The sequence below is a fragment of the Malassezia vespertilionis genome, chromosome 7 (assembly GCF_029542925.1).
Source record: "Malassezia vespertilionis chromosome 7, complete sequence".
In the NCBI taxonomy this organism is placed as follows: Eukaryota; Fungi; Basidiomycota; class Malasseziomycetes; order Malasseziales; family Malasseziaceae; genus Malassezia; species Malassezia vespertilionis.
The window spans coordinates 266,884-293,280 of NC_079253.1; the positions used below are offsets into that span (position 1 = coordinate 266,884).

General features: G+C 59.8%; 14 protein-coding genes across 14 annotated transcripts; 7 read left to right on the forward strand and 7 right to left on the reverse strand.

Annotated features, from left to right (window-relative positions):
- Nucleotides 1-183: 183 nt before the first annotated feature.
- On the forward strand, nt 184-899 carry RPS15A (40S ribosomal protein S15a; the record flags this gene model as incomplete). The annotated part of the gene is made up of 3 exons (XM_056208238.1): nt 184-204; nt 257-368; nt 640-899. 3 exons carry the CDS (start codon nt 184-186, stop codon nt 897-899), a joined length of 393 nt encoding a protein of 130 aa, XP_056064213.1.
- A 205-nt stretch (nt 900-1,104) lies between these two features.
- Nucleotides 1,105-1,908, reverse strand: MVES1_003422 (uncharacterized protein; the record flags this gene model as incomplete). The annotated part of the gene is made up of 5 exons (XM_056208239.1): nt 1,105-1,348; nt 1,379-1,523; nt 1,553-1,683; nt 1,715-1,814; nt 1,851-1,908. The coding sequence occupies 5 exons, from the start codon at nt 1,906-1,908 to the stop codon at nt 1,105-1,107; spliced, it is 678 nt and encodes a 225-aa protein (XP_056064214.1).
- A 255-nt stretch (nt 1,909-2,163) lies between these two features.
- MVES1_003423 (uncharacterized protein) lies at nt 2,164-2,723 on the reverse strand (the record flags this gene model as incomplete). Its single annotated transcript, XM_056208240.1, has 2 exons — nt 2,164-2,460; nt 2,607-2,723. 2 exons carry the CDS (start codon nt 2,721-2,723, stop codon nt 2,164-2,166), a joined length of 414 nt encoding a protein of 137 aa, XP_056064215.1.
- A 336-nt stretch (nt 2,724-3,059) lies between these two features.
- On the forward strand, nt 3,060-5,423 carry KCS1 (inositol-hexakisphosphate 5-kinase; the record flags this gene model as incomplete). The annotated part of the gene is made up of 1 exon (XM_056208241.1): nt 3,060-5,423. The coding sequence occupies one exon, from the start codon at nt 3,060-3,062 to the stop codon at nt 5,421-5,423; it is 2,364 nt and encodes a 787-aa protein (XP_056064216.1).
- A 104-nt stretch (nt 5,424-5,527) lies between these two features.
- On the forward strand, nt 5,528-7,387 carry MVES1_003425 (uncharacterized protein; the record flags this gene model as incomplete). The annotated part of the gene is made up of 1 exon (XM_056208242.1): nt 5,528-7,387. One exon carries the CDS (start codon nt 5,528-5,530, stop codon nt 7,385-7,387), a length of 1,860 nt encoding a protein of 619 aa, XP_056064217.1.
- Nucleotides 7,388-7,449: 62 nt separating this feature from the next.
- On the reverse strand, nt 7,450-9,942 carry MVES1_003426 (uncharacterized protein; the record flags this gene model as incomplete). The annotated part of the gene is made up of 1 exon (XM_056208243.1): nt 7,450-9,942. The coding sequence occupies one exon, from the start codon at nt 9,940-9,942 to the stop codon at nt 7,450-7,452; it is 2,493 nt and encodes an 830-aa protein (XP_056064218.1).
- Nucleotides 9,943-10,358: 416 nt separating this feature from the next.
- On the forward strand, nt 10,359-11,846 carry MVES1_003427 (uncharacterized protein; the record flags this gene model as incomplete). Its single annotated transcript, XM_056208244.1, has 1 exon — nt 10,359-11,846. One exon carries the CDS (start codon nt 10,359-10,361, stop codon nt 11,844-11,846), a length of 1,488 nt encoding a protein of 495 aa, XP_056064219.1.
- Nucleotides 11,847-11,999: 153 nt separating this feature from the next.
- On the forward strand, nt 12,000-13,508 carry MAS2 (mitochondrial processing peptidase; the record flags this gene model as incomplete). The annotated part of the gene is made up of 2 exons (XM_056208245.1): nt 12,000-12,291; nt 12,337-13,508. 2 exons carry the CDS (start codon nt 12,000-12,002, stop codon nt 13,506-13,508), a joined length of 1,464 nt encoding a protein of 487 aa, XP_056064220.1.
- A 187-nt stretch (nt 13,509-13,695) lies between these two features.
- On the reverse strand, nt 13,696-15,261 carry MVES1_003429 (uncharacterized protein; the record flags this gene model as incomplete). Its single annotated transcript, XM_056208246.1, has 1 exon — nt 13,696-15,261. The coding sequence occupies one exon, from the start codon at nt 15,259-15,261 to the stop codon at nt 13,696-13,698; it is 1,566 nt and encodes a 521-aa protein (XP_056064221.1).
- Nucleotides 15,262-15,670: 409 nt separating this feature from the next.
- MVES1_003430 (uncharacterized protein) lies at nt 15,671-18,279 on the reverse strand (the record flags this gene model as incomplete). The annotated part of the gene is made up of 2 exons (XM_056208247.1): nt 15,671-16,052; nt 16,079-18,279. 2 exons carry the CDS (start codon nt 18,277-18,279, stop codon nt 15,671-15,673), a joined length of 2,583 nt encoding a protein of 860 aa, XP_056064222.1.
- A 426-nt stretch (nt 18,280-18,705) lies between these two features.
- MVES1_003431 (uncharacterized protein) lies at nt 18,706-19,960 on the reverse strand (the record flags this gene model as incomplete). Its single annotated transcript, XM_056208248.1, has 5 exons — nt 18,706-18,744; nt 18,785-18,811; nt 18,880-18,967; nt 19,025-19,133; nt 19,213-19,960. The coding sequence occupies 5 exons, from the start codon at nt 19,958-19,960 to the stop codon at nt 18,706-18,708; spliced, it is 1,011 nt and encodes a 336-aa protein (XP_056064223.1).
- Nucleotides 19,961-20,056: 96 nt separating this feature from the next.
- Nucleotides 20,057-23,022, forward strand: MVES1_003432 (phosphoinositide 5-phosphatase; the record flags this gene model as incomplete). The annotated part of the gene is made up of 2 exons (XM_056208249.1): nt 20,057-20,291; nt 20,318-23,022. The coding sequence occupies 2 exons, from the start codon at nt 20,057-20,059 to the stop codon at nt 23,020-23,022; spliced, it is 2,940 nt and encodes a 979-aa protein (XP_056064224.1).
- Nucleotides 23,023-23,107: 85 nt separating this feature from the next.
- On the forward strand, nt 23,108-25,158 carry MVES1_003433 (uncharacterized protein; the record flags this gene model as incomplete). Its single annotated transcript, XM_056208250.1, has 2 exons — nt 23,108-25,079; nt 25,145-25,158. The coding sequence occupies 2 exons, from the start codon at nt 23,108-23,110 to the stop codon at nt 25,156-25,158; spliced, it is 1,986 nt and encodes a 661-aa protein (XP_056064225.1).
- A 67-nt stretch (nt 25,159-25,225) lies between these two features.
- MVES1_003434 (uncharacterized protein) lies at nt 25,226-26,362 on the reverse strand (the record flags this gene model as incomplete). The annotated part of the gene is made up of 1 exon (XM_056208251.1): nt 25,226-26,362. The coding sequence occupies one exon, from the start codon at nt 26,360-26,362 to the stop codon at nt 25,226-25,228; it is 1,137 nt and encodes a 378-aa protein (XP_056064226.1).
- Nucleotides 26,363-26,397: the final 35 nt, after the last annotated feature.

Consider the following 26,397-nt stretch of genomic DNA (forward strand, 5'->3'; position numbering starts at 1 on the left):
TTGTTCCGCCAGCGTTGCGGCGTGCGGCTTGTAGTTTTTAGCAATGCACGTGATAAAGTACATTACCATGGGCGGACGCAAAACTGAGAAATTCAAAAAATACCCACACTACGCTACTCTACGCTGCCGGCCTATTTTCTTCTCGTTACCGAATCCTTTGTCGATCGTCTCCTCAAGTACAATATGGTCAGGATCTCGGTTCTGGTACGTATCTGCCTTGTACTGGCATTTGCGGTAAAGAAAACTAACATACTAGAACGACGCCCTTGTCAGCATTGTCAACGCCGAGCGCCGGGGTAAGCGCCAGGTTCTTATCCGCCCTTCATCCAAGGTGGTGGTCAAGTTCCTCAGTGTGATGCAGAAGCACGGTAAGTACATACACAGGGTACATGCAAGGATGCAGAAGGGTTTTTTAGTCGGACCGCCTGTCAGTCAGGCGCTTCGTCGGGATTATAACTGTTGGGCTGCTGGGCTATTCCACCAAAGCCCATCTTTAAGGTCCCGAGAAATCAATGCGGATTGCCGAGAGTGCAGTAGCACACTGCTGCGCTCGATGCAAAAGGACTTGTTTTCCTTGCCCGCGACATGCTTTTCTGTGTCCTTGCACCCTTTTTTTCAGACTTTGTACTGACTCGTTAGGTTACATTGGCGACTTTTGGATTGTTGACGACCACCGTGCCAACAAGATTGTTGTGGAGCTCAACGGTCGCATCAACAAGTGCGGTGTTGTGTCGCCCCGCTTCAGTGTCCCCCTTAACCAGATCGAAACCTGGGTCTCGAACATGCTTCCCGCACGTTCTTTCGGTTTCATTGTCCTCACCACCTCGTCTGGTATCATGGACCACGAGGAGGCCCGCCGGAAACATGTTGCCGGCAAAGTCCTTGGCTTCTTCTACTAAATGTACTGCATTTGGACCTTTGACGTGCGATGGTCTGCCGTCAAGAGGCATCAAAAGCCCGAAGCACCCGGATACTTGATCTTGACAAAGTAGATATTCTGTGCATCTGACACGGGCCATAGCCTTATGGGCAATGAGGCTAGCGTGATTCCATGGATAGCGCAGTCTCTTTGTGAATGCCACAAATATTATATGCCTTGAACTACTACAAAAAAGTTTCCTCTTTTGCCTGCATCGTGCCCTGTGCATCTCCAGGCTCGAACGCAGACGCGTTGGGGTTCAGGGATGTGGTTTGTACATGCCGTAGGGACGACTGTATGCCATCGTGCAGCACTTGCAGCTCCGAGCCGATCGTCGCGAGCTGCGCCTTGGCGTCGGCTTCGACCTGCTCGTGCGCCGCATTTTCCTCTTTTAATGCAGCGATACGCGCATGCAGCGATTCCAGTGTGCTGTGTGTCAGAACGGATATGGCCACGTACGATTCGAGCTGCTCGCGTTGGGGGTATACAACAATCTTGCGCGCAAGTGCGTCGTATTCAAGACGATGCTGGCGCTTGGCCAGCGCCTCTTGAAGCTTTACTTCGCATTGTGCTATCGCAGCGGATTCTTCTGTGCATGCCGCGCCTGTATGTAAGCGCGAACGGTAGACGTACGCAGCTGCTCTGTCTCGGTATGGTATGCTTGGATTTCGCGCTCTGCAGTTATCTCTGCAGTGCGGTGCAGGCGATCCAGATGGCGCAAAAAAAGCTGCACGTCGCTCTGCAATAAGATCTCTGTAGCGGTGCTAATGTAAGTTAGCTGCATAGTGCACGCACCGCTCCTCGTCGGACTGTGTGTGTGCAAGCGTCGAGATGCGCTTGACTACGCGGCGCAGTAATTTCTCGTCTGCGGCGAGGCGCTCCTTTAGAATCTCATCTGAAGCATAAGCACAGCGTGTGTAGTACTACATACCCATCTCGTTGCCTGCGAGCGGCCGAATTATGCGCCCAGTCGTTTCCGACATGCCCATCGTCGTCAGAAAGAGCGCGCTACGAGTTTGGGATATAAGCCAGGCTACGACGATAGAGAGCAAAATGACGGACAATCTCAACTCCATGCAATGGGATGTATTCACAGTGATACCTCGCAGAGGAGACTGCTCTACAGGGAATACTAGCACAAACAAAGAGCACCACTAGCACACATCGGGAATGCAGCATGCACGGCTGCTACGTTTTGACTACAAGGCATGTGCCCATGTGCCCCATAGGATCGTGAACATGAATTAGGCCTGGACCTTCTTCGCCGCGGTGTTGATCACACGGCGGCGCTGCTGCTTCAGCGCCGCAGCCTTGAAGCGGTCAAAGTCAGAGTTGTTCCTGCGGAGCTCGCGGGCCTTGAGAGTCTTGGCCCACTTGGAGCTGTTCCACTGCTCAGTAACGCCAGACGCTTCAAATGCCTTCTTCACCACTGGGGTGTGCGCACCACGGGGCAGCTTGATCACAAAGCGAGTAAGCGTGACCTGGCTGTAGCGAAGCACCTGGCGGGGCACGCCGGCGACAGGGCCATCAATCACGGCCTGCTTGTGTCAGTATTATGTCCATGAATAATAAAGAAAAGCACAGTCACTTGACGCGCGCAAGAGCAACGGACACTGCTGCAAAAGGAATTCGCAAGTGCGCCACATTGTCATGCGCGCTCGCCTGCGCCTGCTACTCGTCAACGTACCCTATTCTGGTCGACAATCTCGACAATCACGGCAAGCTTGTGCTTGTGCTCACCAGTGTTAATGAGCACAACACGGCCGACCTCGACATAGCGCTTAAAAGACTCCTGGATACCCATATCGAGTGTACCTGGTGGCAGATGCTGGAAGAGGAGGCTGCACCACGGCAAGCCAGATGCGAAATAATTACACGTGACGTTTGCAGTTTTGTGTTCACGTGCGCTCCACATAAACACACGTGCGCGGGACCTCCACACCGCACGAGCGCACATGCGCCGCTGCAGCGTATCAGCAAGCCTGTGCATCGAACCCGTAGGATCGCGGTAGCGGAGAGCGCCGATGCGGCCAGGGTTGAGTGTGCTTCTTGCTCCGCGTATTCACTGACCGATATTATGCGGCGCACGAGCCCGAATATCTTTCCGGCAGCGCGAGACGTTCCCTGCGCTGCCCCAAACATGTACGATACGCCCAGCCCCAGCGCGCAGGACGACGGCGCTGCGCCCGCAGCGTCGTCTCACACAGGAACGGGGCGAAAAGCCACCGTTTCTTTGCAGCTGTTTGAGGCGATGCGTAGAAATGGCAACGCACAAGGTACAGATACCGGCAAAGCAGCGCAAAGCAGCCCGACGCGCGCGGCAGTAGACGAGCGGCGAGCGAGCACACCGTCGTCCCTAATTGCCCACAGCACGACACTTTCACCCCCAGTACAGGACGTGGAACGCTTTATTTTATACGACGACGATACCGCGCAAGAACTCTCTTCGCGGGCCTCTTCGAGCACCGGCTTAAGCAGCGATGACTCGGAGAGCGAATCGAGCGTCGGCGCCGGCGCCGGCGAGCTGTACAGTGCGAGTCAACCGAAAGGCAGTGGTGCACAGACGATAACCATCCCTTCGCCACATTTGTTTGACGGTCGACCTGCGCCGCCTTCAAGTCAGAAACACCATCACCACGTCCTGGATTCGTCGGAGCCGCTCCCGAATGTAGTGCAGCTGCAGCCGTTTAACCATCAGGTTGGCGGGCACCATCATATCTTTCAATTCTCACGGCGTGCCGTGTGCAAGCCGTTGGTTTCGCGCGAGAATCAGTTTTACGAAGCACTCGAGCACGACCACCCCGACATGCTTGTATTTGTACCGCAATACCTCGGCGTGCTGAACGTGACTTACCGCCATGTCCAGCGCGATGACAGCGAAATAGAGCAGCAGGAAGCCCGGAGGCGTATTTTTGAAGAAGACGACGAAAACGAGGTGCCTGAAGTGGCACTCTCGATGAACGAGCACATCATGCCCGACTGGCTGCTGCGCAAATCGCGCATGCAGCGACATGCGAGCCAAGGCTATGCAGAGACGGAACATGATAAAGACAGCCCCACGCTCTCGTGCCGCTCCACGTCTATGGACAGCGAAGTAGCGAGCCCATCGAGCATTATCGGCACAGGCAGCACCACGGTAAACCGCAGGCTCCAGGAGCAGGTCCTCCGCGAGGTGTTTCACCGGTCGAAACATGGGCGCCCCAAACGCGCTGCCCCAAGCGACGCCCCGCGCGAACGGCTCGCCAAGTCGTGGGATGGCCTCAAGGGCACCGAACTGAGACTATCGCAGACGCGCTTGGGCGAGGATTCCGGCTGGGAACCAGCACGGCATGTATCCGTAGGCGGCGTCCATCCCGAGCGACAGAAAGCAGAGCGCGCGCCGAAACCGTGTGCTGCGGAGAGCACCAAACCAGAGCAGTTCATCTTGCTGGAGGACCTTACCGGCGGCTTAAAAGCCCCTTGCGTCCTCGACCTCAAGATGGGAACGCGGCAGTACGGCATGGATGCGACTGACGCCAAGAAGCGGAGCCAGACCAAGAAATGCAATGCAACGACGAGCGGCACGCTTGGAACGCGTTTGTGTGGAATGCAAATGTATGACGCGCGCGTCGACGAGTTTGTTTTTTGCGACAAGTACTATGGCCGCAAGATTTTGTCGCAAGATTTCACCACCGAGCTCGAGCGCTTTTTCTCCAACGGCCATCATGTCCTGCTTCACCACATACCTGCGATGATCACCAAGCTGTATAGTCTCGCGCGCGAGGTTCGGAAACTGCACGGATACCGTTTCTATGCGAGCAGTCTTTTGCTCATTTACGACGGCGATGTAAAGCGCCAGCATAGCCTGCTCGATGCATTTGAGCGGACGCTTCCGTGTGCGGGATCGCGCACTTCGAGTGTCTCTGGCTCCAGTGTGAGCTCGGACCAGCTCGGCGTCCTTAGCGAGGCTAGTACTAACACCTCGCCCTCTTTTCCCCCCTCGTCGTTTTCCTCTGCCACGGTGTTGACCCTCCCCTCGCCAAAACTGGCCCCTACGCCGAGCCCCGCCCAAGCGGCGCAGCTCGAGACAGGTGATACACACTTGCGCCGCCAGCGCCGCCATGGAAACGTAACAATCCGTATTATTGACTTTGCACACTGCACGACAGGCAAAGACTTCTACTTTCCCGAGGACCAAGCGATGCGTCCGCCGACCACGCCAGAGGAACAGGCAATGCCGATTGCGCGGCTCCCGCCGCACCACAGAGATATGCCCGATTCAGGCTACTTATGGGGCCTCCGTTCTCTCACCAAATCGTTTTACGAGATCTGGTACAGAGAACGCATGCGGCGGATCAAAACAGCGCTCGCTGCGCTTTCTGACGATGCTACGTTCACAACAAGGGAGTATGCAACGCGCAGTGTAGATATTGGCGAGCTGTATGTCCCTGGCGGCGAAATTTTCGTCGATATGTTTGGCTCCGACGGCCGTCAAGGCGACCTCTCCGGCTACATTTCCACCTAGCATGCCCCCTGTGAATAGCCAATCTGCTTATATAATCACTCTCTGCGTGCGTTGCGCAGTTGCCGTGCCTGGCCAATTCGCAACGAGCTGCTGGGGGTTGTATGATGGCACGCAATGCGTCGCTTTTTTTGGGCAAGGATCATGAGCGATGGGCACACCATGACGTAGACCGTATGGTTGGCCCTGTTTGGAAAGGCGTGATGAGCGCCGTGACTGCGACGTCAGATCAGTGGAATAATGCGCCGACACTCGTGCCTATGCACGCGAGCGCACTGGGCATCATTGCCGAGCGTACACAGGAGATGGTACCTGTAAATGCACACGCATTGGAAGGGGCTGTGTGGCTGGGCGGGTGTGCAGGGGATACGGCGCAAGCGGATGCGGCCGATACGGCAGCCAGCGACAGCGCAGACGGAGAGACACTGACGCATGCCATGGCGCATGCGCAGCTTGCAGGCGCGTGCCACCCCTCCCTCAACAATAGCACACCTATTCCCGAAACGCCGACAGATCGGGGTGCGGCAAAGATGCCCTCGTTGTGGCGCCAGCTCCCGTCGGTGGCTTCGCGACGAATTCGAAGATCGCACCTCCTGCGCAGCGCAACGAGACGTGAGCGCTCGCTCTCCCGTCCCTCGTCGCCCGAGGTTGGAATGCAGCGCGATGTGGTGCCCTCGATCCCGTTGTACGGCGACAAGCCTATTCTGAAACTCGAGCCTCGGCGCGCTGTAGAGTATGTGGAAGGCACACTCTACGACAAGTCGGGCCCTTTTATGGAAGGCGCAACGACGGATAGCCTAAGTGTGCGCCTCTTTTGCGCGCCGGAATCCGGTGTTTCCTACCTAATCACTACCCCTGACAATCGTGTATTCAGCGCGGCCAAGCGGCGGCGGTGGGCGATGGACAATGAAGGCCATTTTTTCGCCGCGATGGAGCTCAAAAGCGTCGAGGCCAAGCTGACTTCCGTGTCATCTGCCAACGATCCTGTATTTGCCGAGGAGTACGAGGAAGATTTACGCAACCACTTTTTAGACGACGCCCTCGACGAGCTGCAAAAAGCAGAAACCCTCACACATCCCCGCCCTTTGCTCGCGCCGCATATTTTGCAGACCGAGGACGAAAAGATAGTGCGCCTGGAAGAAGACTACCCCGAAGAAGCGTTTTTCGCCATTGCGGGGTGCACAGACGAGGAGCTCTACCCCGTGATTGCGCTCGTGTTTGTCGAGGCCATCACCACTCTCTGGTGGCTCCACTCCCACGGCTGGATGCACGGGGATATCAAGCTGGAAAACCTCATGTTTACGCGGGACAAGGACCTCGTGCTCATTGATTTCGAGAATGCCAGTCCTTTCCGCGGCTCGCGCTCGCACGACGGCAAGATTCAGCTGCTCAGTTTCGACTGGACGCCGCCAGAGTTGGAAGTGAGTTTGCTGGGGCGGCGCATGGGCCCTTCGGGCGATCTCTGGGCGCTGGGCTGCAACTTGATCCGCGCTTTTGCGCTGCGCGACGGCGTCGAGGACAGCATCGTCCGCGAGTCATTGCTGGGCGCAGGCCGCGCGGCATTCTTTGCGTTCCGCAAGTCACTCTTACCTCCAAGCGGCCCCAACGACGAGCCGGGTTACGGTGTGGATTTGCTGCCGATTGTTGACGCGCCCGAGGCAAAGTTGGATACGGTGCCGCGGTACCAAGTCCATCCCGCGCGTCTCCTGCGCCGATTCGCGCGTACTGCGCCGTGCTTGCTGCAGTACCTGCTTGCGTACAGCGTCGCGCCGACGCCAGCGGAGCGCTGCGAATACAAAGGCATGCAGCTGGCAAAGTCCATGCGCGACGATTCTGCGAATGCCGACCTGTGGCGCTTAGCGAAACGCGCGCTGAGTGTGTCTATTGATATGAGTGGCAGTGCATGGGTGCGGCCGAAACTTGACGAGGCACGCACAATCATGGAACTTGAACACACCAGTACATAGCGACAATCGAATAAAAAAAAATGGCTCCTTGAACTAGAATACATGCTGTACAGTGCGAGCTATTACTCTTCCTCCCCGTCGCTCTGCCCCTCCGACGCAAGACTGGCAATGAGCGCCTCCAATTGAGACTGGATCGCCTGGTTCTTGGCCGCCTCGGCGCCGCTGAGCGACATGTCCAGCTCCTGCGAAGGAAGGAGCGCTGCAAAGTCTGCGGGGCCTTTGTCCTCGTCGCCTTCCTCCCCGTTTTCCTTGTGCGAGAGGGCAGGAACAGAGACGTTTGGATCGCGGAGCGTCTCGGTAAGATGTGTCAATGCGTCGCCGGAAATATCAATGCCGTACGACTTGAGCAGAGACGACATGCGGTTCTTTTGTGGCTCGTCGCGCAACTCGTCGTGCTCGTCGTGCTCTGACGGATCCGCTTCGGCCTCGGCGATCGCACGCTCGTCTGCAAGATGCTGTGCATTCTCGTCGCTCTCCTCGTCTTCCTCTTGGAAACCGCTCAATGCAGCGCTCAAGGTGCGCAATGCATCGCTGTAATCCGACAGATTGATCCCGTCGAGCTCGGCGTCGCCGCCGTGGTCGGCGTGCGCTTCGCCGTCTTTGCGCTCCTGCGAACCGATCTGCTGGAAGGCAGCCTCGAGTGTTTGGCTCACGGCCGCGTCCAGGTCTGCCTGCGACGCTGTGCCCTGTGCGGTACTCGTCAAGGATTGTGCGGCATCGCCCTGGCTAGCTTGGGCCGCGCGCGTGGCTTGCTGCATCAACGTCTCGATGGACGCAGAGAGGGAAGGAGCTGTGTGCGTTTCCGCGCCCGGCACATCGTGCTGCGGCTTGTCGTCCTCGCGGTTCGTGCTGATAAGACGCGTGAGGGACTGGAGAACGGGCGAGGAGGCAAGAGCGTTTTGCTGTGCGCCTCCCCCAAGTCCAGTGCTCTGAACGCCGTGCGTAGTGGCAAACGGACGCTGTGCATGCTTCAAGAGAGCATTTGCAAGCACACCCGAGAGGGAGGAGCCCGACGCATCGCCCGAACCCGCCGAAGAGCGCAGTTGTTGAACGAGGGAGCTGAGTGTCGGCGTAAGATCAGGAGGCGGCGCACAATCTGCTTCTCCGCGCGAGCGCTGCTGGTGCGCAAGCAAAAGTGCGGCAGCGGCGGCGCCATTCTGGAAGATGCTGCTCGCAGGATTATCAAGCGGCGCAGCGCCCGGCTGGCCGTACGGTTTTGGGCCTGGGCGCAGCGACTGCAAAAGGCGTGCGTGGCCATTGCGCTGCTTGTTAAAGGGGCTGGTGGTCTGGCGGTATGCTGCGGCGCCCTGGAACTGTGCACGCGCTTTGAAAGGACTCGCGGGCGCAGGCCCTTTGGGACCATTAACCATCATTGGATGGTCTTTGCCGACCTGGGGACGGCGCGTTGGTTTCCTGCCCTGGTTGCTTCCGTCCCAGTCGGGATTGATGCGGTAGAGGCTGCCGACCTTGTGCAGGCGGCCGCGCTTGAACGCTTTTTGCAGCGCTTGGCTGGCGGACGGACGAAAGTTTTTCATAAGAGGGTATGTATCCTCCATCCAGTGAAATAGCATGCGCGGTGGCGTTCCATTCACGTCGCCGATCGCTTGCAGGCCTTCAACAATCATGTCTTCGTACGAGGGCAGCGTGCTTGTGACGCGCGGAGAAGTGCGCGTTGTATGCTCGCCTTGGTGCGTATCGTAGTGCGAGAAGGAAGCGAGATTCGTGCCGGGAATCGATTGCGCGCCAAGCTGGTGCGCACTACCAAGGCGCGTATGGTCAAAAGGGCCGGGCGTCGGCGCGGGAACGTCGACGCGCGGCAGCACCGTCTCGTGGCGCGGCGCTGTGCCCGTGGAGAGCGGCGTGTGTGGAGAAAGGCGCGAAGAGGCCATGTTTGCATTGCCGAGCAGCGACGAGAGGCCGTTGGCGGTATTCGTGCCGGATGCCTGCTTGGACGGTGCGAGCGGCTGGCCCTGCAGTCCGAGCATGGGCCCGGACGAGTTTGTGTGCTGGATCGAGTCGAGGATCGCGGCGATGCGCGACGAGACGTTAGTAGCGGGAATGCCATCAAAACGCAGCGCGGCGGAGGGTGCGGGTGCTGAGCTCCCGTCGACGTTCGCAGGGATCGAAGGGGTATACGGGCGGGGTACAGAAGGGCTGGGCGGAGCGACGGGCGCGACAGTGGGTGGCGCCGCCGATGCGTCGGTGCTTGCAGCGGGCGGCGCTTCGGCAGAAGCGTCTGTCTCGGCGCTTTGCTGGTCCGCCGCAGCTCGCCCAGTAAGCGGCGCCTCAATGCGATCGGGGTAAAGTATGGCATTGAGATGGGCAGCATACGGAGTGTGCTGCAAGAGCGCCTCGACGCGGCGAATCAACTCTACCAGCTCGTGTGCACTGCGCGATTCGAGGTAAAGATTCGCCAAAGGGGGTCGCTCGTGGCCCGCGCGTGCGCGTTTGGTGTGCGGAGCCGGCGGAGCCGGCGGTGTATGCAGCACATCCACCTCTTGCGAGTGGGATCGTTTCATGTTGAACGGCGGCTGCCGCTCTGGCAAGCTCTCCATCTGTCGGGGCTGGCAATACTGCGGAGCCCGCAGAGCGCACGCAGCGCGTGTCCTTCCAGAGGTGTTGGTCTCGGGTGTGTGTCTGTGCGCGCACGGCTTGCGATGCGGTGCGCTCGTACTGCAACGTCAGGCGTTGATTTGCAGCTGTATAGTTCGGTGGAAGTAGCGCCGGGACGAACTGTATATTTTTTGCGCCACGTGGGGACCCGTGCACGACCACGTGTGCTTGTAGCCGTGTAGACTCTACGCAGGGCGCCGTTCGCTTGCAGATGTGTGATAGGCCAGTGAGCGCCCATGCACAATTGCGAGCGCACGGCGCCAAGGACCGTGCATCAGCCCGCCGGTGCGGAAAAAGGGAACGGATTGACTCAAAAGAGCGTTGCGAAACTCACCACCCTTCGCGCGACCTTCACACTATGGAAGAAGATACTGTGCAGCAGCACAATGTCATCGTACGGTTCTTCAAAACGCTGTGGCGCATCATCTGGGAAATATGGCTGGATCCATTTCTTCTCTGGGCCAACTTGTACGAGCCTGCAGACCGCACGTACGGCCGCTGGGACATCCCCTTTAGTCCTATGGAAAAGCGCTTGCACGCAAACCCTGATGTGACGGTCAACTTTTACAAGGTAATGATGCCTAACAACAAAGACTGGGTCTGGTACCAGGTATGGGAAGACAAACTCGCGCAGCGTGCGACGGGGCGCGTTGCCGACATGGTCTTTTGTCACGGCACCGGTGTGCATTCTGGAACACTTGCATCACACTCGCGCCGCTACCTGGACGCTGGCTACCGGCTGATCGTGCCCGACTTGCCCTCGCACGGGTACTCGACAGGCACGCATGTTTACCAGCGCAAAATGATCGGCTACGTATCCGGTGTGCATCAAGTCATTGTCGACGTTGCCCGGCGCGATGACGAGCAGAGCGGAATGCGCATCCCCAAGCAGGAACGCCGCAAGACGTTCTTGCTTGGTCTCTCCTTTGGTGGACTTGTCGCCATTCTCTACCCGATCTACTACCCCGCCTCGGTACGCGACTCCACCACCGACATGGACGAAGTTCCGGTCGACGGTGTGGTTGCTGTGGGTCCGATTGTGAACTGGTCGCGCAATGATGTCAAGACCCCGATACTTATGTACATTGTCGGCTATTTTGTGAGCATCTTCCACGCGAGCCGGATGGAGCTTTTCGTGCCGCACAAAAAGGCGGTGGACAAGGACCCCAAGGTGTACAAGCAGCTCATCGATACAGACAAGCGCTCGCACCGTGGCGCGTTCCGCGTGGGCCACCTGTTTTGTATTCGCGACGCGGTCGAAGACACGCTGAAGTACGGACCCGACTTTACCATGCCGATCTACATCCAACATGGACTGCAGGATAGGGTCGTCGAGGTGGGCTCTTCGGTCAATTTCCTGCGTCTCATCGCCTCCAAAGACAAGAAGATGACTGTGTACCCCGTCTGCCAGCACGTCATCTACCGCAAGGCCAAAACCGAGGAAGAGGACGCCGCCGGGCGCATCGCCGTGCTCGAGGACAATATCGAGTGGATGAATGCGCGGTGCCCAGGCCACGGTCATATCGACCGTGGTGTGTCGTTCTCTTCCGAGTACGACATTGGTCAGCAAGACACCAGTGGTCTCGGCACGCCCATCGACCCGAAGCTTGCAAAGCCCGACGCGGTCGTGACGGAGACGATCAGTAAACTGACCGGCGAGGCCAATGCTAGGTCCAGTGCCGTTCTCGAGAAGACGGGTCTTGTCGACCGTACGAACAAGAAAGACAAGCGGCGGAACAAGACGCGCCCGACGGCCGAAGACGAGGACTGGTCGGATATTAAGCGTGTGTACCGGGAGGAGTGGCAGTGCGGAGAAGAGTACCGTCCGTTCGACCTTATTATTTAGCTCGGATGTGTGTGCAGCCCTCTTCTCTTGTACCGACTTGGTCGATAGTGTGCGTGCGTCATACAAATAATCCTAGCGTCCCTTTCTCGAATTGGTGCGCAGCGCCATGCTTATCACGTGCAGGTCGTACTGCGCTCCTTTTCCAGTGCATCGATGCCGACGCCCTTTGGACGTTCCGCGCACGGCGCACTGCGCGCGACGCGCATGCATACTTCTTTCCGTAGCACGAGCCGTACATTCACGCACAGTGCTCCAGCACCGCCGAATGCATCCAATGTCCAGATCACCACACTGCCAAACAAGGTGCGCGTCGCTTCCGAAGCCACGCCGGGGCACTTTTCTTCGGTCGGTGTCTATGTGGACACTGGCTCGCGCTTCGAGCGGCCTTGGGTTCCGGGAGAGAGCGGTGTGAGTCATTTGATGGACCGCATGGCGTTCAAGGTACGTGTGGCAACCTGCTGACCACAGTCTTCGGCGCGTCGCTCGGCAGATGCCATGGAGCAGGATATCCAGTCGATTGGCGGGAACGTCATGTGCAGCTCATCGCGCGAGACGATCATGTACCAATCCTCCGTCTTTAACCAGGACGTGCCGACCGTGCTCTCGATCTTTGCCGAGACGATCCGCCACCCCCTCCTGTCCCCCAACGAGCTCGCAGCCCAGCGCGAAGCTGCTGCGTGGGAAGTCTCCGAGATCTGGAACAAGCCCGAGATGATCCTCCCTGAGCTGGTCCACGCTGTCGCGTACAAAGACAATACACTGGGCAACCCGCTCCTGGTCCCGATGGAGAGTTTGGAGGTGGTCACGACCGAGAATTTGCGCACGTTTATGGACGCGTGGTACCGCCCGGACCGCATTGTAGCAGCAGGCGTCGGTATGCCGCACGAGGTGCTTGTCGAGCACACGCAGCGCCTGTTTGGCGACATGCCGCTGCCCGCGCCTGGCTCGCCAGGCACCGATCCCATCTTTGCACAGCTCGCTGGCGCACATGCACGCTATACCGGAGGCGAGCTGTACATCCCGAAGCACGACGCTGAATATACACACATGTATGTCGCGTTTGAAGGCCTTTCCATCCACGACGATGATATCTACGCTCTCGCGACACTCCAAATGCTGCTTGGCGGCGGTGGCAGTTTCAGCGCGGGCGGGCCTGGGAAAGGCATGTACAGCCGCCTGTATACCAATGTGCTGAACCAATACCATGGCGTGGACCACTGCGCCGCCTTCCACCACTGCTACAACGACTCGGGCTTATTTGGCATCTCCGCGAGTGTCGAGCCTGGCTTTGCACAGAGCATCCCGTACATCATTGCTCGCGAGCTCGAGCTGTGCACCTCGAGCAAGTACCGCGGCGGCGTCTCCACGCAGGAACTCGAGCGCGCCAAGAACCAGCTGAAATCCAGCCTCGTGATGGCGCTCGAGTCGCGGCTCGTCGAGGTGGAAGATCTGGGGCGCCAGGTGCAGGTGCACCACCGCAAAGTGCCGGTCCACGAGATGTGCTGCCGGGTCGATGAGGTGGACATGAAGACGCTGCACCGCGTCGCATCGCGTGTGCTCATGACACAGAAGCACGCGACGGTCGTGGCGCAGGGAAACTTGGACGGGATGGTCGATGTACGTGCATTGCTCGCGTCGCGAGGCATGGGCACGGCAGGGTAGAATCGAGGTGGTATTGGTGTGTATGGGGGAAATTCTTGTCCACCGGACTGCTATCCTCGCTTCCGCGCACACTGCACGCCGATACACATGTAGACCTTGCGCTAGGTACTACGAACGAAGATGTTATTGTACACTTCATACGACGCGTCGTCTCCAAACCTTTTTTTTTCTTTGCATGACTGTGTTGCTATAGTACAGGATGCGCGCGAAACACGCCACTCGACATGGGCGGCGGCGCACGTCGCTTCGGCGAGCCGTGCTCTGCTTCCGCTCGTGTCGGCAGCCCCCGCGGCGTCACTGGGTACGGACTACTGGACGACACGCCACGTACGCTCTCGTCAAGCGACACGGGCGACATGTGTGCCGGCGTGCTGAAGGCCATCGCATCTCGCTTCCCCGCACGTTTTCCGCGCGCGACAGGCGTAGGAGACTCGGGGTGCGACCATGGATCGTCGCGTTTGTGTGCGCTGCTGCCCGACGCAGACGACGGCCAGGCGGTGAATACATCGTGTGGCGTTTCTGGCGGCACGGGCACAGCATGGGGCGTGGGAAGCGCGCCAAACAAGGGCGTGGGCATCGCGACGTGCGGTGTGAATGTGAGGTACCGCGGCGGCGTCGGCAGCCACGGCGCGCCAACACTGGGCATCCCAGCGGCGCATGGCGCAGCGGTGCTGCGCATTCGTGCGTCGGGGTGGACGTGTCTGCTAGGGGTCGTGAGCATATCCATGTACGCAGGCGGCGACGGCGTGCGCATAGCGCGCTCCGACGACGCCGTCGATGCTAGCGGCGACGTGAGTGGCTCCGAGTACGACGGCCATGCGCGGCGCGCAGAGATGCTATCGAGTGTGCTGCGATGTGGGCTCGGCGCGAGCGAGAGCGTGGGGCCCATCGTATCTGGCACGCACAATGCATGCCGCCCAGGACTGGCCGTGCGCACGGTTGCGTGCTGCTCGTAGCAATCGTCGCAGTACCAGTCGTCCGCGCCGAGCTGCTCGACATGCATCACGCCGACACAGGCGAGATGGAGCCAGCGTGCACATTGATCGCATTGGACCATGCCCATGTACTTGTCGGTAAATCCGCAGCGGCAGCCCATAACCGGCGCAATCTCGCTCGCCGCGAGCGATGCCGCTGTGCTCGCAACGCGCCGCCGCGGCCGAACGGTGGCGCGGCGCGTCGCAGCTTTTGGGGCGCGGCGGCCGTCGGGGCCGATCCACTGGTCCTCGTCGGGGGCTTGCGTGGTGCGTGTGGATGCCTTGTCGCGCAGGAGTTTGGCGACCATGGGGTGGTAAAATCGGCACGCAGCGTCGCGCGGCGCATACGCTCCGGGCGCACAGTATGTCTCGTCGGCATCGTCGGCATCGTCGGCGCTAGCGAGCCACTGCGCAATGGTGCGGCGGCGGGCAAATGCATGCGTGGCTGCAGTGTGCGCATCGCGGCACCATGGGCTGCCCGGCGCGTCGGGCCATGCGATCGTCGGCAGCGCTGGGGAAGAGTGAGAAACGTGTGCGCTGTGCTCGGCGCGGCGCGCTTGGCCAGGGCACGGCCCAGGAATTCCAAGCGAGTCGCGGCCGTTTAAGAGCGCAGAGTGCATCGCGACACGCCCAAGCCCCTCGATCGTGACGGCGCGCAGCGGCACATGCGGCGGCACAGTGCTGCCGACCTTGGCCAGCGGATCCATGCGTGGCTGCGGCGCACACTCCGTGCTCGCGATGGGCGTCTGCGGTACCATTCGCACCATAGCGCTCTTCATCGCAGGGTATGCGTGCCCATCGTCGCTATACAAGGTATACTGTGAGCGCCCCCGAGGTTCGTGCCGTCGGTGCGCTTTCCGACTGCGCTTCTGCGGCAGTATCGAGCACGGCGGCGTCGGCGTCGGCGGCCGCGGTCGCGGTCGCCGCGGCGCACGCGCATCGTGCGCATCGCTGCGCCGTGGTGTGCGCATCCTAGTGCGCTTCGCTCTCGCGACAGCCCGACTGTGCATCCGCAAGTCGAAAAGCGTCTGCAGCGACGCGGCTCCAGCACGGCCGCTGCACGGCGACGTGCGTGCCGTACATTCGGCACATGGCACGTGCATTGCGCCAATCGCAGTGCTTCACATGCACGTCGCGCAGGACGCGTAAATGAAGTGCGAGCGTACGTAAGCATGGGGTATCGACCGTCTACGGCGCAGGCGGCGTGTGCAGCCTGTTTAGGAGTGCCTGCAGGTAGCGGATCCGTGCGTCGTCGCGTGCAGCGCGTTCCTTGGCGCCGAGTCGCTCGCGCTTGACGCGCTCGTCCGCCTCGCGGACGCGCGACTCGAGCTCGCGGAGCCGCACGGACCAGCGCGCGGGCGAATCGGACGGTGCTTGTACACTTGCGCCGTCGCGCAGGCGTGCGAGCTGCGACTGCAGCGATGCGTTCGCACGCTGCAGCGTGCCAAGCTCGTTCTCGTTGTCGAGCATGCGCTTGCGCCACTGCGCCTGCTTCTCGGCAGCCGCCTTGATCGAGCGCTCGACCCTCTCCATCTGGCCAAATCGGTGCTCTTGCTCGCGCCGGAGGTTGCTGCGGTGAGTAAGGCGGCGACGTACGTGAGCTGCTCGAGCTGCTCGCGCTCGAGCGACTTGGCGCGGTGGGTGAAGCCAGTCTGGATCGTGGAAAGGTGCCGGATCTGCTGCTTGAGCCGGTCGTGGAACTGCGCAAAGTGGGTGCCGACAAGCCGTGCATCGGCAGAAAAGCCCGCGTCGTCCTCGGCGCGCTTGCGCTGCGGTGAGTTTTGCGGCGCACGTACCACGGCCAGTGTGCTCGGCGTGCCGTTCAGCGCTTTCACAAGACTGTCGTACACGGTCGAGAGGAGTGCATTGCGCTCGGCAAGCTTGGCGCGCGCTTGTGCTTCGTTCGTCGCAGGCTTGCGTGCATCGAGCTCGTCGCGGCGGGCTCGGACAATCGTCAGGTCGTGCCGCGCCTCCTCGAGCGCTTTTTCGGTGTGCTCCAAGCGCTCCTGTGCGCTTAATCGCGTGCGCGTCTCTGCTTGGAGCGCCTTGGCGAGCTGGGCCGTTTCGGAAGAAAGGCGCGCATTTTCCTCTTCGGCATCTTCACAGCGCTCGTCTTTGCGCGCAAGCTCGGCTTGGAAGGTCGCGAGCTCCTGCGCGAGCTGCGCAGCGTGGCGTTGCTCTTTCGCGTGCTCCGCACGCTCGGCATCCAGCTCGCGCCCGTGCGATGTGTTGGCCTGCAGTGCTCGCCGCGCTTCGCTCAGCTCGCGCTCCTGGCGCTGCTGCTCGCCTCGCACCTGGACGAGTTGCTGCTCGAGCGACTCGATCAAATCGTTTTTGGTATGCAGTGTGCGCTGCGTGCGTGCCTCGGAGGTATCGTAGCGCTGCGACCAGTCCGTGTCCACCTGCTCGCGCGCAACTTCCTCCTCTTTCAAGTCCGTCACCACCTGCACGAGCTTTTCATTCAGGCGCGCATTCAGCTCCTCCAGCTCGCGGCGCCGTTCCACGTGGCGATCCAGCGCCAGCGCCAAGTGGTCGCGCTCTTCCTGGACGTGCGCAAGGTCGAGCTGTGCGCGCTGTGCGCCGCGCTGTGTCTCGTGCAGCTCGTCACGCACCTGGTGCTGCAACATGGCAAGCGCAGCTTGGGATTCCTCGTGCAGCCGATTCAGTCGATCGACCTCGCCTTCTTTCTCGGCAACAAGCAGCCGCTCGGCGGCCAGCGCATCTTGCAACGCGCCGATCGACTCGTGCTGCTCATCGACTTCGCGCTGGAGGTCAAGCGCGGGACTGGACGCCGCGCCGCGCCGCAGAAAAACAATCTCGCGCTCGGCGTCTTGCAAATCGGCGCGCAAGTCTTGGACGAGCGTGTCGCGGTCCAGGTCCGTTTGCCCGACGAGCTGCTCCTCCCATGTCTCGCGCTCCGCACGGTGCCGCGCTTCCAGCTCGGCAAGTGCGGCACTCGGCTCTTGGGCGCGCAGCGCGGCGATTTCAGACGTCAGGGCGTGCAGCTGCTCCTGCAACGCATCGTAGTCCTGTAGCTTGTGCTCCCACCCTTTCACCTGCTTGTTCACCGCTTTGAGGGCTTGGTCCTGGCCTTTGACAAGCTCGTTGAGTTTCTGCAAGCGGCGCACGTAGCCCAGCTTCTCCTGGCGGAGCGAAATAACTTCCGCGCCGACATCGTCGGGGCTCATGTTGCGCCGGTGGAAATCAACCTCGATTTTCAGGTCGTCGCGCTCGGCGGTAAGCTGGTCAATCTTTTCCCGTGTGGATTTCATCGATATCCCGGCTGCAGTGCGCCGCTTCATCTCCTGGACGCCCCACTCGCCAGAGACGGAGCGATCCACCGGCCGCTCCTCCTCGTCGTCGTCCAGCGCCGCCGCAGGGTCCTGCCCAAAATGCCCTGTACGCAGCGATGCAGAGAGAGACTCTTCCATGTCCCAGAACGAGCCTTCGTCGCTGGGGAGCGTGTGCGTCGGTGTGTCTGTGCGTTTCGCCGTGGGTGTCGCACTCTCCTGCGGCATGCTTGGCTTGCGTGGGGTCGCGCTGGACTCGGCGACAATTGCATCGGCGCTTGTGCTACGCTCGTCCTTTGTGGATGACACGCTTTCATCAACAGACGAGAACAGGGACGTGGCACGATCTGTTTCGGGAACATGCATCTCCATCGAGCCGGACGAATCAAGACTCAGCGTCGCGTTCTCGTGCTGAAACGACGCAAGACTCTGTTCCATGTATGTGTCGCTCGCGTCCGGCACTTTGCTTTCATACAGCGCTTTCAGCGCTGCAATACGGCTCGCCATGCTGGCTCGGCACGGCGCAAGGAGCACAACACGGCGGATCAACACGTCTGTGGTCACGTGATTGTGCGGTGCGCGGTGCGCTGCGGGGCAGCGCCGTGCTTTGCTGAGCGTAGCGTGCGAGGGGGTGTGCAGAGCGTAGCGTAGGGGGTGGTGGAAAGCGCAGTGTGGCGGGAGTGCGATGGGGAGTCGGAGAGTAGTGTGAGAGACGCTTGGCGATCGTCGACATGCATCGCCGCACGCACGCCCCGCCTTCTCTTTTTTTTTCTTCCCAACGTACCCTCCCCCCGCTCATGCGTCGCTATCGAGTTGGATACGTAAGAACAGCACAGTGTTGTGAATAGCTGTCCACAGCAACAGGATAAAAAGGTTCCATTGCAGCATAAAATGCAAGGCACTGTGCAAAGCACATGCTCATGCAACGACAATCTACTCATCGTCATTATCGTCGTTGCCATCCTCAATATACTGAACCAATTAGCCAATGCCCCTGACAAGCCGCACGTACCTTGGAGCGAATATCCTTCCATTGCTTCTGTACAGCGGCATGCACCCACGCAACCCTAGTCAGCACCCATCACCGCAATTTTCAGTCCAACGTACGGGGTAGTTGTGCCTGTCCCACCAAGTCTGTGTAGCGGTGTCGAACCCGATACCGAACAAGAAAGCACCCGAGAGAATCGTACCGACACTAGCATACAAATACCCACGCAAGCGCGCCGCACAAGCACATGGAGTCAGTACCTACTCCACATCGCCAATCCCAAATACATACAAAATCGAGTTACGTTGCGCAAAGACGTTGTACACAAAATTGGAAAAGGCCATGGTGAACGCACGCAAAACGGAGGAGCGTACTTTGCATGACAAATCGCGGGTCGCTACGGGCGCTAGAAGAATGGATCACGTGACTATACTCCGCGCGTGCCCTTGAACCACTGCGGTGAGCGTGCGGAGTATGTACCTTGGGCAGTTTGCGCTTGTCACTGGGTACGCGCGTGTCTGTATGCTCGTCCGAGCCGCGCACGGATGGTATTTGTGCGCCGGAAAATGAGGGCGCGGAAGGCATGTCGCGTGCTTTGGCAAGCAGGTGCGGGAGGAGCGGCGCAGGCGCATCGGTAGCAGTTGTCAGTAGCGCATCGTACGCACCATTCCGGCTAGCATCTGGCCACCGGATCCCAAGCACCGCGCCCGGCGCGAATCCAAGCTCGCCGAGTGTCGTGGTACGCAGTGCGGGATCCGTGCGCAGGTAATCGCGCTTCGGTGGCGACTGGAATAGCACATAGTCGTGTCCACACTCTGCCTCCAATGCACAGTCCACGAGCTCGTACACGTGGAGTATCGTAGCACTGTGCGGAAACACTTTCTCCAGCTGTGTCCGATCCGCAAAGCGCACGCGGATACGCACCGAGTCAAACTTTTTCTTGTGCTGCTGCACCTCGGCATCGCGCTTCGCACGCATTGCACTCGTCATCAGCGGCGCGTTCGGCCCGTGCCGCTGGGAAAGTGCGTTTGCATACGCAGTCGTCAGCTCGGCCGTGGTAGGCTCAAAGTCGTCGTTTTCGGGCGGCGGCGCGGCTGCATAAACATGGCATGTGTACGTACCATACGCACGGCTGTTTGGCGCGCGGTATACAGCGACGCGCGCACTCGGCTCGCCGGTGGCGTCCTCGTACGCGTGCATAAAGGAAGCGACGCGTCGCTTGGGCCAGGCCACGTGTTGGGGGAAAGGAGAGGAGGGGGCTGACTAACGCGCGGCGCGGCGCGGCAGTGTTCTAGCATGCACGTCTGGCTGGCCGAGGCCAGTGCGCGACAGCGGACGCTCTTGGTATCGCGGTACGATCCCTCCGCGAGTACCGGGAATGATGAGATCGTGCTTGCGTTCGCGGTGGCGGATGGGCGGTGCACGCTCACCATGCTGCGTGCGCGTGATTTGGAATGGAGCCAGCACGTACGGCTCACGTCGCAACGTAGCCCGCTGCACGGTTTGCTAGGCCTGCTGAATGTGCAGAAAGGTACGCTTTCGATAAAACTCATCTAGATACGTTTCTTGTCGCTGTATCGAGTGCGGACCGTGTCGGCGCGGTGTCCGAGCACCAAACGGTATGGCGCGTGCATGGAGTCGCGTTTCTGTGCCTGAACAGGGCCCACACCGACGCTTTCGATACCCCTAATCTCGGTACACGCAGTGCGTCTGAGGAAGCGTGTGATGCGATGCAAAAGTACCTGACGAGCGGCAATTTCTACTTTGCGGAGCGCGGTGCGTTTGATCTCACGCAGCGCTTCCAGTCCAAAACAGAAGAGCGCACGCTGCGCTTTGACTCGATGTATGCGTGGAATGCGTACATGATGGAGCCCCTCTTGCAGTACCGCACAAGGCTCGACGCGACTGCGCGTGCCGAGCTGGACAAGGCGTCCATGTTCTTGCTCACGATCCATGGATTTGTCGGCACGCAGCCCGTGTCCTACGGCACAGGCACGGCGACGCTCGCAGTCATCAGCCGCCTGAGTGCGCGGCGCGCTGGGACGCGCTTCAATGCACGCGGCATCGACGACCAGGGCAACGCGGCCAACTTTGCCGAGACAGAGACGGTGCTTGTGTGTGGGGACCTTGTGTATAGTTATGTCCAACTGCGTGGCTCCGTGCCGATATATTGGGAGCAGCAGGGTCTCCAAGCGCTCAATGCACGCATCCAGATCACGCGTTCCGACGCTGCGGTGCAGCCTGCATTCAACAAGCACCTGGAGCAGCTGCTCGAGGAATTCGGCCACGTCTTTGTGCTCGATCTGCTCGGCACGCGCGATGCGGAGACGCAGCTGAGCAGTGCGTATGTGCGTTTTGTGGACAAACTGCGCGTACAGCATCCCGAGCTGCGCTACTACAATTTTGATCTCCACGCAATCGCCAAGTCTGCCGGCGGCCTCGACGGCGCGCGCGCAGAGCTTGGCAGACTGAACAATGTACAGAAGCAGCAGCAGGTTGACATGTACACCTTGCTGGATCTGCGTAAAAAACGCAGCGTGTACCAGCAATTTGGTGTGTTTCGTGTTAACTGCTTCGACTGCCTTGACCGGACGAATGTGGTGCAGGGATGCCTTTCGCAGACGGCGCTGCGCAACTTTCTCGTGCGATGCGACGCACGCGACCCCGCACTGGAGCAGCTGCAGCAAGCGCCGGCACAGCACGATGCCTTGTGGCGCGCGCATGGCCACCTGTGGGCCGAAAATGGCGATGCACTCTCGCAGATCAGCACCGGGACAGGCTCCCTAAACTCTGGGTTCACGCGCGGGGCCAAGAAATCCTTTGCGGGGCTGCTCAGTGATGCGGCAAAAAGCGCAAGTCGTATGTACATGAACAACTTCCAGGACCGCGCCAAGCAGCAGGCCATCGATACGCTCGTGGGCGGCCGTGCAGACGAGGCGCCCGTCCAGCTGTACGACCCCTTTTACGAGCAGGTCGACGTGGCGATGGCCGCTCGGAAGCACGAATACACCTCGCCAAAACCCATGCGCATGTTTCTCACCACCTATAATGCAAATGCACGCACGCCCGGCTCATCCCTCGACGCATGGCTTGCCCCTGCACAGGACGCAGAGTTTGTGTGTGTTGTGCTGCAGGAGATCGTGCCGCTCTCCGCACAAGGGATGCTCTCGTCGGCGACAGAGCCGCTGCAGGTGTGGGTGAGCGCGGTGCTCGACGCGTTGAATGCGCGTGTGCAAGACGCGTTTGTCGTGCTGCGGCACGAACTGCTCTTTGCCACGGCGGTGCTGCTCTTCACACGCCAGTCGCTTTTGCCGGATGTGCGCAATATCGAGGCATCGACCAGAAAAACCGGTTTCCGCGGCATGACAGGGAACAAAGGAGGCGTTGGCGTGCGGCTCGACGTGCACGAGATGAGCCTGTGCATTATCGGCACACACCTGGCCGCAGGCGCTACGAATGTAGAAGAGCGGAACAGCGAATTTGGTGCGATTGAGAGCGGCCTGCAGTTTATGCGCGGCAAGACCGCTCTTGGACACGACCATGTGTTCTGGGCGGGCGACTTGAACTATCGCCTGGACCGGCTCACGAGCGAGCAAGTGCGTGCGATGGTGGGCGAGATGGGAGCGGCGGACAGCCGTGCACTGGAGACTCTGCGCTCGCACGACCAGCTTCTTCATGCACAGCGCGCAGGACTCGCATTTGCAGGGTACAAAGAGGGGCCTCTCGACTTTGCACCGACGTACAAGTACGACTTGGATACGGACGTGTACGACTCCTCGGAAAAGTACCGCGCGCCGGCATGGACCGACCGTATCTTGTGCAAGAGCGCGGAGGGCGCCGGTGACGTTGATATACTGCAGTATGGCCGCGTCGAGGTGCGGTGGAGTGACCATCGGCCTGTGTATGTGCTGCTTGGTTTCGACGCCCCGGTCGTCGATGCGCATCGCCGCGCCGCAATCCATCGCGAAGTGCTGCTGACGACCGAGACGAAGTTTGGAAATGCGCTTCCGCCGCCGTCGAATGCCGCGCAGCAGTGGTGGAATTCTGCACACGCGATCGTTCCGCATCGAGGCGCGCCGGGAAATCCATTCACGCGCACGCCAGCGCTTCCGCAGCGCCCACAGCCTGTCGCTATATTCGACGCGGCGCCGCAAGAGCCCGCGAGTCACATACCCCCTCTCGCAAATCCCCAGAGAGCCCCAGCGCCCATTCCGCCCCGCCTCCAAAGCGCACCGCCATTGCCAAGCCGACCCCCACTTTAACAAAAGTTTGGGCCCGTCCGTAGTGGAGGTATGCATAAATAGCCGCCCTGTAAGGCACGTCGCTTCCCTACCGACTGATTTTGCCATGTTGCGTGCCTATGTGAAGCGAGTTTCCGCGCATGGCTTCCAGCCTGGAATGGCCCACCCTCGCCTTACTCGCATCATGATTCCACACCAGCACTTTCATACAAGTGCCCCCAACCACTCCTTGCGCCAAATCGGCCGCTCGTTGTGGTCGACGCGCCTTGTGCGGTACCCCGTCTACGGAGCAGGCTCGATCGTCTTTTCCATCATTGCCATTCTGGGTGGTCTGATGGTGTACGACTCGATGACTTACAAGCATATGCCTTCGAGCGACGAAATCAAGCCCAGGTTTTCCAGCATGCAGCGCGGCGGTCCTGACAATCTTCCGGTGCTTGGCCCCGCCGCGTCGGACGATGATGCGCCCGACGAAAATGTGGCGCTCGGTAGCGATGGCAAGCCCCGCCGCAAGCAGCGGCTTGTGATTGTGGGGGGCGGCTGGGCTGCCGTCGGCCTGCTTTCAAAATTGGAGCCCGACGTGTACGATGTGGTGCTGGTCAGTCCGAACAATTACTTTTTGTTCACGCCCCTCTTGCCTGCTGTCGCGGTCGGTACGGTTGGATTCCGTAGCATTACCGAGTCCTTGCGCAAGCTGCTGTCCTACTGTGGTGGCAGCTACATGCAGGGCGCCGCTGTGAAGGTGCACGCTGCCGAGAACCTCGACATGGCGACGCTGGAAAAGACGCAGAACGCTGCTGGCCTCCTGGAAGTCGAGGTGATTTCCACGCAGTGGGACGGCGATTTGCAGTACAAGACCGACGAGAATCATGGCGAGCTGGTCTACGTCCCGTACGACAAGCTTGTCATTGCCGTTGGCAGCGTTACCAACTCGCGCGTCGCAGGCGTGGAGCACTGCACATTTTTGAAGACGATCCGCGACGCCTACGTGCTGCGCAAGAAGCTGATAGAAAACTTGGAAGTCGCGGCGCTCCCGACGACCTCGGAGGAGGAACGCCGCAGGCTCCTTTCGTTTGTCATCTGCGGCGGCGGACCGACGGGCGTGGAAGTTGCCGCGGAAATTGTCGACCTGCTCTCCGAAGATGTGAGCTCCGTGTTTCCTGCCTACCTGGCCAAGTACGCGAGTATCCATTTGATCCAGAGCCGGAACCACATTTTGAACACCTACTCGGAATCCATCTCGGAGTTTGCCGAGAATGTTTTCCGCAAAGACAATATCGATCTCATTGTCAACTCGTACGTCAAGGAAGTGAAGGATGACTCGGTCGTGTACACAATCAAGAACGCCATGACGGGAGAGGTGGAAGAGCGCAGTATACCGTCGGGCCTTACCATCTGGTCCGCTGGCATCCGCATGGCAGACTTTACGCGCATCTTTGCCGAATCGCTTCCCAGGCAGCACAACAAACACGCACTGGTGGTTGACACGCATCTGCGTGTGCTTGGCGCTCCGCGCGGAACTGTGTACGCTCTGGGTGACGCATCGACTATTGATAATGACATGATTGGGTTCCTCGATAAGCATTTCAGCACCTATGACAGGGACAATGACGGAGAACTGACGGTCGCTGAGTTCAAGTACCTTCTCAATCGCATCGAACACCGGTTCCCCATCACTTCGCATCAGTTGAGGCACATGGAGAAGCTGTTTGAGAAGTATGACCATAACCATGATATGCGCATCAGCATCGACGAGCTGCACACCCTGCTGCACGACCTGTCCAAGAGCTTGACGAGTTTCCCACCGACCGCGCAAGTCGCGTCGCAGGAGGGCAAGTACCTTGGGCGCAAGCTGAACTACTATGGGAAGCTATACAATGAGAACCGCTTGCCAGAGCCGCGCGAAGGCGATGCACTGGCTGCGTTTTTCGATGTCGAAGACGAGATTTACAAGCCGTTCCGCTTCCACAGCCTCGGCAGCATTGCGTACCTCGGAAACGCCGCGGCATTCGATCTTCCTTTGCCGGGGCCGTTCCACACATTCTTTGGTGGCCTTGCTGTCATGTATGCATGGCGCAGTGTGTACCTTTCCGAGCTCGTTTCTGTCCGCACCAGGACGCTGGTGCTCTTCGACTTTATCAAGCGGGGTGTACGTAATGTGCTTTTACTAACCCGCAGCTGTTTGGGCGCGACATTACCTGGTCATAGACACGTACGCGAGCGTTTACAAAGGGATCACCACCTTTTTGCCCGAGTTTTTGCCCGTGCGCACGAGATCCAAGCCCTCGTGCACGGCGCTGAGACCACCCTTGAGCAGGTGGAGCGGCGCGGGCTTCAGGATGCCGTTCATAATCAGCTTCGGCACATACTCCTCGGCGTTCAGCTCGCCAAAGTAGCGCACGTCCTGCATGCATTGCTCCTTGGAGCGCTTGAGACCGAACAGGTCCAACTCGCGGCCATCGAGCGTGTACAAGAGGACAAAGCTCATCTGCACGTTGGGGTTCGCCTTGTGCTCCTCGGGGCCAGGGTTGAGCACGCTGAGGTAGCGGCCCGGCTTGCTGTGGTCCATCGCAGTAAGGCACTGCGTGGCAGAATTGTTCTCCGAGTACGCATCAAAGGCATAGCAGATCCCAGGGTGCTCCTTGCCGATCAGCTCAGCAACGCCGTTATCAGAATAGTTGTACGTCGCAGAGGCGCCGAGCGACTTGAGCCATTCATGGTTGCGGGGCGAGGCGGTGGCAATGACGTACATGCCCAAAGCGCGCGCAAGCTGTATCACGTACTGCCCGACGTTCGAAGCGCCGGACCAGACGAGAATCTTTTTCGACTCGTCGACGGGCGGGAGCGTCTTGGTGTTTGGGTCGAGCTTGGGGAGTGCCAGGTGCTCTTTCTGGAAAAGACCAAATATGGCCGTGTAGGTGCCGATGCCCAGGCCCGCCGCAGTCTCGTCGGAGAGCTCCTTGGGCAGCGGGCAGAGGCCGTTGGGATGCACGGCAAGGTACTGTGCATAGGCACCGACGCCTTCGTAGAAGCCGCCGTGGGTCATGCTGAACACGCGCGTGCCAATCTCGAGGGAGGTGTTGGCATCGGGAGCCTTGGCCACGATCGTGCCGGCAAAGTCAGAGCCGAGGATCGTATTGGCCTTGCCAAAAAAGTCGAGGTGCTTCCAGTCAGTGGGGTTAACGGCCACGTCGTGGATCTTGACAAGCACCTGGCCATCAGTAGGCTTCGGCGTAGGCACCTCCTTGATAGAAGCTTGGCCTTTGCCTTCGACAACGATGGCTTGCATAGTAGAGGGAATTTGAGCAGACATGATGATGGTGGGATGCAAATGACGGAACCGCGCGGGTGCATGGGCCATGTGGCGTAAAATTCCCGTGCAGCGCCCAACGCCAC